Below are 12,207 nucleotides of genomic sequence, written 5' to 3' on the forward strand. Positions count from 1 at the left end.
GTCGAACTGCTTTGCTTTATCTTGGCCAGGTCGCAATTGTAAATGAGAACTTGTTCTCAACTTGCCTACCTGGTTAAATAAAGGTAAAATAAATAAATAAATAAATAAATTGAATACATAATTGAAACATTCAGTGCAGGTTGGAAAAAGTATTAACCCCCAGGCTAATGACTAACCTGGAGTCCAATCAATGAGTGGAGTCCAATCAATGAGACAAGATTAGAGATGTTGGTTAGAGCTGCCTTGCCCTATAAAAAAAACACTCACAATGAGTTTGCTATTCACAAGAAGCATTGCCTGATGTGAACCATTCTTCGACCAAAGATCTCAGAAGACCTAAGATTGAGAATTGTTGACTTGCATAAAGCTGGAAAGGGCTAAAAGTATGCAGATGTTCATATTTGTTTGGACACTGACACACACACACACTATAATAATATAGCCCGGACTATTTGCATTGTGTGCCCCTCTTTTACGCTGCTGCTACTCTCTGTTTATCATATATACATAGTCACTTTAACCATATCTACATGTACATACTACCTCAATCAGCTCGACTAACCGGTGCCTGTATATAGCATCGCTACGGTTATTTTTCAGTCGTTTTTATTTCTTTACTTACCTAACACCTTTTTTTATTTTAATTGCACTATTGGTTAGAGCCTGTAAGTAAGCATTTCACTGTAAGGTGAACTGTAACCTGTTGTTTTCGGCGTGCGTGACAAATAAACTTTGATTTGACTGAAATCTGCAAAATTTGAATTGGGACACTTACTGATCATGTGCCATGGTGAAACTACTTTGATGGGCTTCAACTCCGGCGCCACAGTCTTTGCCATCTCAAACTTCTGTCACGCTAGACAGGATACCGACCTTTTTAAAGCTAAAAGTAACTAATTTAAACATTGTGTGCTCTCTGATATGACATTCATTGAAATCATAATAATTTCAGATATAATAGAATGTGATTGATAAACAAAAGGTTATTTCACTTGCACAGCTGTCCACCTCCTTGACAATTCCCCGTCAGAAGAAGCGTAGGTTGATTTTGGCAATCATGCTCTTCACTCCGAAATGGCCAACATGCATCTCGGTCAGCACGGCCTCCTTTTCCTCCTTCGTAAAAAAATCACCCTCCTGTGTGGCTGGCCATCCTTCCCCGTAGCAAATATGCAAAAATATTAAACTGGATTAAATTTATGGATTTTGATGGGGACTTTTTTATTATGTTACGTAGATTGACATTACAATATATATTATTTTACAGCAGCAATACCAACACTGTCATATCAGCAAACATTTCTAAAAACCAGTTTTTGCTTTGTCATTATGGGGTTTTGTGTGTAGCTTGATGAGGGAAAAAAATGATTTAATACATTTTAGAATAAGGCTGTACTTTAACAAAATGTGTTACAAGTCAAAGAGTCTGAATACTTTCAGAATGCACTGTATGTATTGAATAATGGCACAATAATTTGGGCTTCTTTGGGCTTGGGCTCATTAAATGTCTTTAATGTTGTGGTCATAAAATGTATTTAATGTATGGCTCATCAGAATCAGGTAGCATCAGGCTTGAATTTTAGATCAAAGCTCTAATCAAATCCAGACATAGGCCTAATTATATGCTTTTGAATTACACCAGGTTCCCTGGTTAAAAAGTGATTTATTCTCAGGATGGAACATTTGTAAAATACCGGGAAAAATAATCAACCCTACTCTGCATGCATAGCCTACAGTGCATGTTTTTATGTAGAACAAATTGAGTAGCTGTTTGCACTGGAGGTTTTCGCTCCCTCCTGGCATGTGTAAGATAGGTTTCCACAGGTTGATGTTGCTGTTGTATGAGGAGTCCCATCCATCCTCCTGCAGGCATTTATGCAGGAATGTCTCTGTGGCTATGATTACAGTCCTACCTGGATCCAACAAAATGTAGTCTTGTTGGCATGCTAATTCTAGATGCCTTTCTCTGTGTGATTTGTGGAGGAGAATCAACCCCACCCCTCTGGAAACTATTGTATTTTCTTATTCCTTTTTCGACTGAGCCTGGACTCGAACAAGGATCTCTAGTGGCACAGCTAGCACTGTGATCAGTGGAGGCTGGAGACTTGAAAAACTGAGGAAACCCATGTTATAGACACACGGAGATGTCAAAGCTTGTTTCAAAAATCGCCAGAGTAATTGTTTTAACCTAAAGAATTTAGTAAAGACATTTATTGTACAATATTATGGGGAATGAGAATGAGAGGGCTACATACACCGTTTTGGGAAGGGATCACAGCAGTGATTGAATGAGGGTATAAGGCATGAATTGAGGTTTTCAGTGACTTGACTTCTGTGCGGGACAGGATTTGACTGGGAAGACAAAAAACATTAACACAACACACTACACAGTTAAGACAAACGAGCTAAGAATGAGTTAGTCCAAGCAAGGAGTAAAATCATTTATGTGTAATGTGATTGAGTATACATACAGTAATGAGAGAAAATTGATAGGGGTACTCACAGTGGTTGGAGAAGAATCATTAAATGTAACAGTGGATGAGTGGGAACATGAGACGTGGCTTCAGTTCATGTCAGGAGAGAGTTGACAATCGCAGTGGAGTGGAGTGGTCACTTCTTAAATCAGGGAACAGGAAGAGACTGAGATAGAACTACAAATAGCAGATACATTCCATTACAGCTGCGCCATCGTAGGTTTGAATAACACATTTGTCCATGAAGTTAAACAAAGACTGCGCATCTCGCCCACTTGACACATCAAAGTAGCCTAAGAAACGTTCCTGAATAAAGCCCTGATCATCTACATACCTGACAATAACTGACAACAGCAAGCAGACTGGAGGAAAACAGAGTTGGGGGGAAATTTTTACCCACTGGGGCCTGGAGTATTTCCTTATCTGTTAACCTAACCAGGAAAACTCTGGACCTTAAGGTCCCTAATCAGGTCACATGTGGGGGGCGAGCAACCTTATACTTGTTCATATGAATTATATGTAGAGGAGAGTAGGTGGGGGATTTCCTCTACCTAGACAGAGACAACAACTGATAGAGACAATAGAACTCACAGGGCTGAGCTTGCTTTATGCATCATGCAGGCCTATGGAACTGCAGGCCTTTAAAAAAATGTACTTACATCTGTCATCACTATTATGTTGATTGATTCATTCCAGTTAATAATTTTGGATTGAAATCGTATAGGCAGCCTAGCCAGCCCAATTGAAATATAAACCAAATTTGATCACATTCACATTTTCTCCTGACACACAAATGGACTGTAAAATACATAACGCTACCAATTAATTACCCTGACCAAATGGAGAGCGCACATAGTAGGCTGTATGCATCTGCTCTTATTAGTAGCCTACAGCTGATCAGACTGAAAATGGTCTCGTTTTCATCCCATACAGCAAGTCAAATCTCGAATGTTTAGGTGTGGCCTATGCTGCTACAACGTTTATTTAATAAGTTTTTGCTTGTCTTTGTCCGGAGTGATGTTTTATCATCTTTGCTAAATAAATACCGGAGGAAAGTGGAACACCTACTTGAGCGCCCTGCGTCAACCTCTCTCTTTAATGAATGATCCCAGAAAAGACTGAAAGTTCCATATGTTCAGCAAGTAAAGCATCGAAACGTGCAATTACTGCTACAAGCTCCTTGTGGTTGCACTTGTTAGTTAGCGGAACATTCTCTCTCGTTGTGCCCTCCCAATTTTTGCATGCCCAAAAACGCAGTGGTGTTGATAAACCGCTTGAGAACATCCCTGTTTCTTCTTACTTTCTCGTTGTGTTGCGCATTTTGAATAGGCAGACCTTCGACACGGTCGATGCGGCTTTTTCCCAGAAGCTTGAATCTTATAAGGTTATGCTCTCTGCTTTTGTTTTGCCATTTAGCTGAATGATCAATGTTCTTCAGGGCACTGTACCCTGCTATCGCCCAAGGCTCAGAATTCCCAAAAAGCAAAAATACAGACGGATTGATGAAAGGCTCCCTGGTCATCAAATTTTATCTGATCTTCATCTAAGTCACAACAACAGGAGCAGAGTTAAAGGGAACCGGGTAGGAGACAGAGACAGGTTATTCATTAGCCTGGGGGGTTCAAACAGTCTGCTTACACTAATAACACACAAATGATTGTATTTTTCTTCTCTAAATTGAATACATAATTGAAACAGCTATACTTTTGATAGCAATTGGTTTTGAACGCCATCACCTTTTCATCTTTCTTCATGAAACTGATCTCAGGCAGTCGACCTCGGTTTTAATTCGCACCTTTTCCGTGTGCCACAGAGAATGAAAAGGGTTCAACAAAAAGTAAAAACTATTTGAGGTAGCATTTGCGGCGAAAGGTGCACACTCGAACTGGTAGCTAGCTTGTTATCATGGAAAATTGAAATAAACTTAACTAACTGGATACAAAAAGTTATAAAACCAAGAAAACAATGTATAATTAACCTCCTCCATCTCCTGTAATTTGAATAATCTAATTTGAATTGAATAATTTAAAAAATGCTCAAATAAATATTTTCAATCTCTATCCAATAATTTCACCAAGCTTCTCAACACATAGATCCCCCCCAATAATGCTCTACAGCACAACCTCAATACAACGCACTAGGTTCCTTCTCTGATCCTAATCGTATGATTGGATGGACAACATGTCAGTTCATACTGAAAAAGCTTAGATTTTTTGGAGGAGGTCTTCCAGAATTGGCCATAATTACCATGTAGGTCTATGGAAGGGGGTGAGGTCTATGAGCCTCCTAGGTTTTGTATTGAAGTCAATGGATCCAGAGGAGGACAGAAGCTAGCTGTCCTCCCGCTACACCTTTGTGCTGACTTAGATAGTGCTTTTGAAGTTACTATAGACCTTCATTGCAAAATAGTGTGTTTTAATCAATTATTTGGTGACATATGAATATATTTAGTATAGTTTTATCTAAAAAGCAAAAATGTTTTTGTGTTTCACTATTTTTTATTTTTATGAAATTTTACCGAGGAGGATGGTCCTCCTCTTCCTCCTCTGAGGAGCCTCCACTGGCAGAGACAGAGCCTAAATAATTCCTAGTAAACTGGGATGGAGTGGGTGGTAAAATGCTATAAAAACATTTAAGCATTTGGATTTGTCATGTGTCATTTGGATAAAAGCGTCTGCTAAATGTCATATATTATATATTATTATTTAAGTGTTTGGCAAAGCCCAATGGAATTTATTGATCAAAACATTTTATTCATGAGAAAATTATCCCTTCCCAGCCCAGTACCCTTAGTCTCGCGTGAGTTGCATCATGTGAGCTCTGCGCAGTGAGAACTGTAGCTAGGTTGTCCGCCATTGCTGAGTGTGGAGATCTACGTTAGAGAAACATTGCCGTTTGGTTGTCAACAACCAACTACGGACTAGTGAGGGTCGAGTGGAAGCTCCACAAGTATACTTCCCTGTACCTAACCAGATAATATTTTCATGAAAATACAGAACACACAGACGAGGTAACCATGTCCAATCTCAGCAAAGGCGGCACAAAAAAGGACACCAAGATGAGGATACGAGCTTTTCCTGTAAGTACACACCGCTAATAGGACCTGTCCCTGCCAGCAGCAGGCGGTGACTGGACCACCGAGGTTCGAGTAACTAGCTAGCTGGGGAGTGCAGTTTGCAAGGCCGAAGTAGATAGCTAGCTACCCCCTACAAGAGGTTATGGATAGTTGCTAGCTAGCTACCTACTGTTAGATACAGTAGCTAGTAACGTTATTGTTGTCAGACAATTATTAGCTAGCGAACGACCAACTGTCATTTTACCCGGAGAAAAACATGGTTTCTAGCTAGTTAACTAAATATTTGGGGTCGTAGCTTTGTTTGTGGCTGAACGACTGTTTTATTTAACGTTAGGTCAAATCAGAAAATTGTTGTTATTCTGCATGACATGGTTTGCTGAATCACGTTCTTTTAGTTAATAAAAAAAACGTTCTTTAGTTACATGCCAATAAAACCTTTCGATACCCCGACTAACTTTAACTGTTGGATATAGATAGCTAACTTTAGACTGTTACACCTAGTTAATGTAACGTTAGATACTTTGTCTTTCAAGATTGAAGTAGCTAACGTTAGCCTAAGTTTAATTTGTAAACAGTTTGCTAAAACTAATGGACAAAAGCTAATGGGAGTAAGCTATTGGTTGACATCAGTTTTCAGAAGATCAGTGTTCAGTTATGACGGATGTCCCTTCACTGAATCCTCAATGGATCCCCTATAGTAGCTCTCGATAACCCTTCTCTCCATAGGGTTTCCAGCAGTTAGCTTTGCCCACTGCTGGCTCCATGTGAACTACAATTCCGACTCCGTGTTTTAAAGTTTAGAAACGAAAATAATCATTGCTTGCGAAAAGGTTTTCGAAACAAATGGCCCTTTCATATCAGTCAAATAATCTATTTTTAAAATATGTTTTATATATTTTGTTCCCTCTTCTCCACAATTTCGTGGTATCCAATTGGTATTTGGTCTTGTCCCATCGCTGCAAATCCCGTACGGACTCGGGAAAGGCGAAGGTCGAGAGCTATGCGTCCTCCGAAACACAACCCAGCCAAGCCGCACTGCTTCTTGATACGGTGCCCGCTTAACCTGGAAGCCAGCCGCACCAATGTGTTGGAGGAAACGCCGTACACCTGGCAACCGTGTCAGCTTGCATTGCGCCCGGCCCAGGAGTCGCTAGTGCGCGATGGGACAATAACTTCCCTGCCGGCCAAACCCGGACGACGCTGGGCCAATTGTGCGCTTCCCCATGGGTCTCCAGGTCACGGCCGGCAGCGACAGAGCTTAGACTTGAACCAGGATCTCTAGTGGCACTGTGATGCAGTTTCTTAGACCTCTGCAACACGCAGGAGGCCCGAAAAGTTATATTTGAAATAAAAACAATTATTCACTTACTGTATAAGTGTATAAATGTGTGCCTCCAGTTGATAAACTACACTTCCTCCCAGTTAAGCTTACAGGGGTGTTCGGAACAGGCTAGACAGCTAATTGGCACAGTTGGTCTCCTCTTGTCTGTCTTCTGTAAACAAGTGCGGTAATGTGGAAATATGGCCATGTGTGAACACTAACCCTATTAATGTGTGTAGTAAGTTAACATTTTGTTTTTATAAAATTATTTCTCGCTGATATGAGAGATACATTACTTGTGTTTCCAAAACCGTACCACTTTCGCATTAACGTTTAGAGCAAGCATCAGGCTTAAGGTAGTTAGCGTCTATGAATGGGCTAAATTAATTATTGTGACATCCGGTAGCTAGTTTTGCCAGTTTTGTTAGTTTAATCTTCACCAAGGCAGTGACTCAACATAAACGTCAAATTACCTTAGGCCTTAAATGAAAGGATCATATGCTTAGCCCAGTGTTTAGTTGAAAGTTCACTGCCATCAGATCATGTTATACCTCCCCTTGCTGTTCAGATCTCCATATGACAAAACGTTAAATCATTATCATGAAAGGGATGGGAAGGAAATGAGTGCCCCTCAGATTCTATCCAGTTTGCCATCTACTGAGTGTCACACTAACCCATGTGAAGCGGCTGAAGCCACTTTGGAACACACTTTTGATATGCAGAGAGATGGTGTAGAATAGATCTTTAAAATTCTTGTTTTATGTCTTGGCTGGGACTTCCTAGGGTCCATTTCAGACATTCAGAGATGTCCTCAGAATCAGCAATTAGTCTGGCCACAGACTAAAATGATGTTGAGTACCACAGAAAATAGGACTGTTTTGTGTAGTTCTGGTCCAGGGTGTTAGTGCACTTCCTCTACTAACGTTGACCAGAGCGAAACAAAACTGTGCAATCATGGTCCGAAAAAGGTTCAGGCCCTGTACCTGGATTATTAGTGGGATACAAGACAGTTAATTTATTGTGGTAAGTTTCTAGGTTTTATAAAAATGACTTGTGAGTAAAAGGCAGAGGGTTTCACTTCATCGGGATCCCCATCCCTCACTCCAATAAGAAATCCAAATACTAACCTTGCATAATTGTTCTCGGGTTGAGTAGGGTCATGGATTGTCCTGCTATGTTACCTCCCGGATCCTTGTGAACCCTGTCCAATCACACCGATACTTCCTGTGAAATATGTTTGTGTTTGGATGGTGCCATATCCAGACACCTTGTATGCAGCTTTTGGCCAGCCTCACTTTGGAGAGCCTCCAGGTTTAACAGGCTATGGTTGAGTGTGACAGCCAAAGGTGACAAGGGATTTATATCAAGCTGTGAATATGGCCATGTTTATCTGAGTGTGATGGTTGGCTACAGTGCAGTTACTGTTTGTCCAGTTAAAATGAGAATTTGGGGGAAAGGCAAATGTTACGAGGCACAGTTAGAGGTGTAAAATATAAAACGCTTTCATTCATGCTATGGACTGGATGGAACCTTATTGGGAATATTGTCATGATATTGCAGTCCTGCACTCTTAGTTCATCACAAGGAACACAAATAGGGACACACCTCTGTTTCCTTTGATTTGCTTTAATATACTTTAAATCATGAATTTTCAGGAGGAGCATTCTTTTATCAATGTTACATTCAAACTGTTAGATATTGCAATATAATATAGGCACTCTTTAAATAAGTAGGGGATTTGGGGTTGCAGAAGTGTAGCAAGTGTTGACTTGTTTCGTCTCTCTCGCAGGTTGCTGACCTAAAGAAGTAGGCTAGCCTAGCAGGAGACTGATAAAAATGGAGGCTATGCATATGGTGTCTATCAAGCTTGCTTTGCTCCAGTTCTCCCTCAAACGAGGGAGCCAAAGATCCCCGAAACTTTGGCCTGTCAGTCTATTTGTCTGCTCGCCTCTCACTCCCTTTCTCCACTGCAGATGACGATGGACGAGAAGTATGTCAACAACATCTGGGACCTTCTGAAGAATGCCATCCAGGAGATCCAGAGGAAGAACAACAGCGGGCTGAGCTTCGAGGAGCTCTACAGGAACGCCTACACCATGGTGCTGCACAAACACGGCGAGAAGCTCTACACAGGCCTCCGGGAGGTGGTCACCGAGCACCTCATCAACAAAGTAAGGCCAATGAATGCAGGGTGGTAGACTCATGCTCATCCCAGTGCAAGTCGGGGAGTTGATTCAGTACTGGGTGCTGTTCATTAGGGCATGTGATGGAATAATGTTAAAACGTTTTACAAAAGACAATGAAAACGAGTGTTTCTTATTGGACCAGTCCAGCTAGTCCCTCCCTGTTTCAGCCAGTTTTCTTTAGTTTTACTTTTCATGAACACTACCATGGTCTGGATTAACGTCCCTTTGCTGGATTTGTGTATGGCAGTAATCACCGTTGTAAAATCACTGGCAGAGTATTTTCCGTCTTACAGGATCTCTACAGTGGTAGAATAGTCACTGAGCTTGAGCACAAGATGTTACTCACCTTGACCATAATAACATTTTCATTGTTGAAAAGCAAGGAAACAAACCTTGTCTGTCAATCGAATCCAGGCGATATTAAATTACAGGCCAATTGCCCTGTTCAGTGTTGGGCCTGTTTGGTATGCTGACAGCGTGATGAAGTGGAGTGCTCATATTAAACCAATTACTGTGGAAAGCTCAGAGAATCTGTCTGACTATGGCTGGATGCGGCGAACTTGCAAAAGAAAGCAAACTATCCGGAAAACATGAGTTGCTTCCATTCATTCAGAAGCCTTATATTTAGTGGTTGGAATTTAAATGAGTTAAGTTTGAGGAATGGGGCTATCAGAAGGCCCAGCTCCACTAGGGCCCATAGGCATCTGACTGGAGATTTGAAAGCTCTCTTTCAGTAAACACACACAGTCCTGATCTATGACAAGCTCGGTTGATTGAAAAAGTATTCTGTTTCGGAGAGCGAAGCAGGATTTTTGTTTTTGCTTTGTGTTTTGTCGAATTATGTAGGTACTAGGAAGCAGATCGATCTGCCTTTTGGTGCTTGAATCAGTGATTGTGATAGCCTTTGACCTTGGGAAAGCGTTTGTGTGATTTAGTTCCACAAACTATCCTATCACATGATCCCTATAACGTTCATGTTTAAACCACACACACCATGTAGGTCAACATATTCCACTGAATGAGTAGCAGCAGGAAGCAGCATCAGATTATCTTAAAGCTGTGACAGGTTTCTATGGGGTCGGCAAACTATTTGGAAACAATGACATTACTGGGCCAATTAAATATCTATGCAGGGGTAGGGCTTTGGACCGGTCATTACATTTTTTCAGCTGGTTGATTGTCATTTAAATAACTGCTGGTCTCACGGTAATTGACCATTTAATTAACATAAAGATGCTTTGCATCTCCGGTTTCCACTTATAGCCACTGATGCGGACCTTTGGAACATCTACATTTTAAAACATCTAATAAATCCATTTAATATAGCCAGCACATCACAATAAATCTTTTTTTTTTTTAGTCATGAAGAAAATGTAGCCTATTCCAGAAGAACAGAATAGCATATTCCTTTGGTAGGCCCTGATCTGGCTGTGCCATATGGCAGTTGGGTACACTAGTTCATTTATCAGGCAATATTAGCTTATAATTCCGGTGGCATTATTTTATAGTAAGAGCAATACAATTGAACATAACTGAATAAAATTGGGTATTTTTCTCCCAAATGATTTTCGATGGAGTGCGCACATGCGGCTATTCGGTGTTGAGCGCTTAACAAAGAAACAGATCCTCCAATATGCTTAATTTACAGTTATTTATTCAACTTTAGTTGTGATAGAAACGTTAGGTTATATGTTTTGATTTCTAATACATTAAGGCTGCATGAAGCAAATAATGATGATTTGAAAAAAGTTGCATGAAAGGGAAGTGCTCTGCTCTTTTTCTTGCGCAGGCTACACCTCATTAGTCTCACATTCAGAATTTGACATGCACTTGATAATATCCTCACGCAGTATTCTCCATTTAATCTGGTCTTTACATATGTGTGGAATAATTTTTTATTTAGAATGGCCCACAAAAAAGGAAAATCATCCATAGCCTGCACTCGAATAGCGAATGGAGGTTATGTGCAGTTACTTTTTTAATATGCCAGGTAGGCTACACTGTTTGTAAAGCAGATTTATGTGCTTAATTTAAATATAGCAGCACAAGGAAGCTGGGATACACTTTTATTAAATAGTGGCCAGTCAAAACTCAGAACACGTTTCACCAGGCTGTGTAGGCTATGGGCTCTCCAACCATGTTCCAGGGGTCTTGAGCATATAGGCTACGTTTTGGATTTATTTGGCCACTTCAGTTGTGATACAAACCTTAGCAAAGCATATAGGCCTATGGACTAGGTTACATAATGCATGCAACTATGATTTGAAAAATGTGCAAAAAAATGCGTGCACTGTGAATCATTCACAACTGATAATATTTTCATCATTCAGACTATTCTCAATTTAATCTTGTCTTTACATATACTAAATAATGTGAGAATGGGTGATTATCATGCACCTGTCGGAACAGGGGCAGGGTAAAAAAAGACGTCTTCCATATGCACTAGAATAGCAAATGGATACGCTTTTCCCGCGGTTCATTTTCATGCAAGCCAGTTAGGCAACTTTGGTTGAAAAGCGAAGCAATTTGCTTAATATTTGGAAAGCTGAGACGTACATATAGTAGGCCTAGCCTATAGAAAGCTGATGGGATTCTCCTCTTTTTAACAGATTGCATAGCATAGCCTTTAGAAAGGCAACAGGAACACTTTCATTCCATGCATCAACCAGCTATGAGAAGCTGTCTCTCCCTGCGCAGAAGGTGATCCTATTCTGCTCAAACTCTGAATGCCAAGGGCTCTCATGAAGTATTTACTTTTAGATTTCATTTGTATTGATGTCAGAGTGATTAGAGGGACAATAGAGTGCTGAGTACTGGCCGTTAGCAAGTTTGCTAGACTACTAATGACAATCAGAGGCATCAGATGACTGTGGTCATGACTCCTGACTGCCAGTGTGGCTGTATTACAGTCACCATAGGCCTATGTAGGTTGGCATGCCTACCTTTTCAGATTATCAATCATCGCTCTGGATATTTCAGCAGTGACCTTAAAAAAACACCACCCAATTGGCATCTCAGAATTAAAACAAATACTCTCCCATTGACATTCTGTTCTTGTCCCCCACATTTGCAATCAGAGTAATAGGGTAAATCTATTTGAATTCAATCCCTTTTTGACAGCATCCAGTTTGATTTAAACAAAACTTTCCA

At 40.5% G+C, this 12,207-nt stretch overlaps 1 protein-coding gene and 1 long non-coding RNA gene across 3 annotated transcripts in view; one reads left to right on the forward strand and one right to left on the reverse strand.

Moving 5' to 3' along the window:
* Window positions 1-2,196: 2,196 nt before the first annotated feature.
* LOC121839187 lies at window positions 2,197-2,621 on the reverse strand. Its single transcript, XR_006078736.1, has 2 exons — window positions 2,504-2,621; window positions 2,197-2,352 (listed from the first exon to the last, which is right to left on the reverse strand). It is a non-coding gene; the product is annotated as an uncharacterized LOC121839187 (long non-coding RNA).
* A 2,672-nt stretch (window positions 2,622-5,293) lies between these two features.
* Window positions 5,294-12,207, forward strand: part of LOC112266701 (cullin-3) — a 28,557-nt gene continuing 21,643 nt past the window's right edge. Inside the window, exons 1-2 of one of the 2 annotated variants that reach the window (XM_024444404.2) lie at window positions 5,294-5,553; window positions 8,845-9,042. In XM_024444404.2, coding sequence (XP_024300172.1) covers window positions 5,491-5,553; window positions 8,845-9,042 — 261 coding nt within the window. In that variant the 5' untranslated portion in view covers window positions 5,294-5,490. The remainder of the gene's footprint in view (window positions 5,554-8,844; window positions 9,043-12,207) is intronic. The other variant, XM_024444405.2, reaches the window with a different exon arrangement.

This window comes from Oncorhynchus tshawytscha, linkage group LG14, assembly GCF_018296145.1.
Source record: "Oncorhynchus tshawytscha isolate Ot180627B linkage group LG14, Otsh_v2.0, whole genome shotgun sequence".
In the NCBI taxonomy this organism is placed as follows: Eukaryota; Metazoa; Chordata; class Actinopteri; order Salmoniformes; family Salmonidae; genus Oncorhynchus; species Oncorhynchus tshawytscha.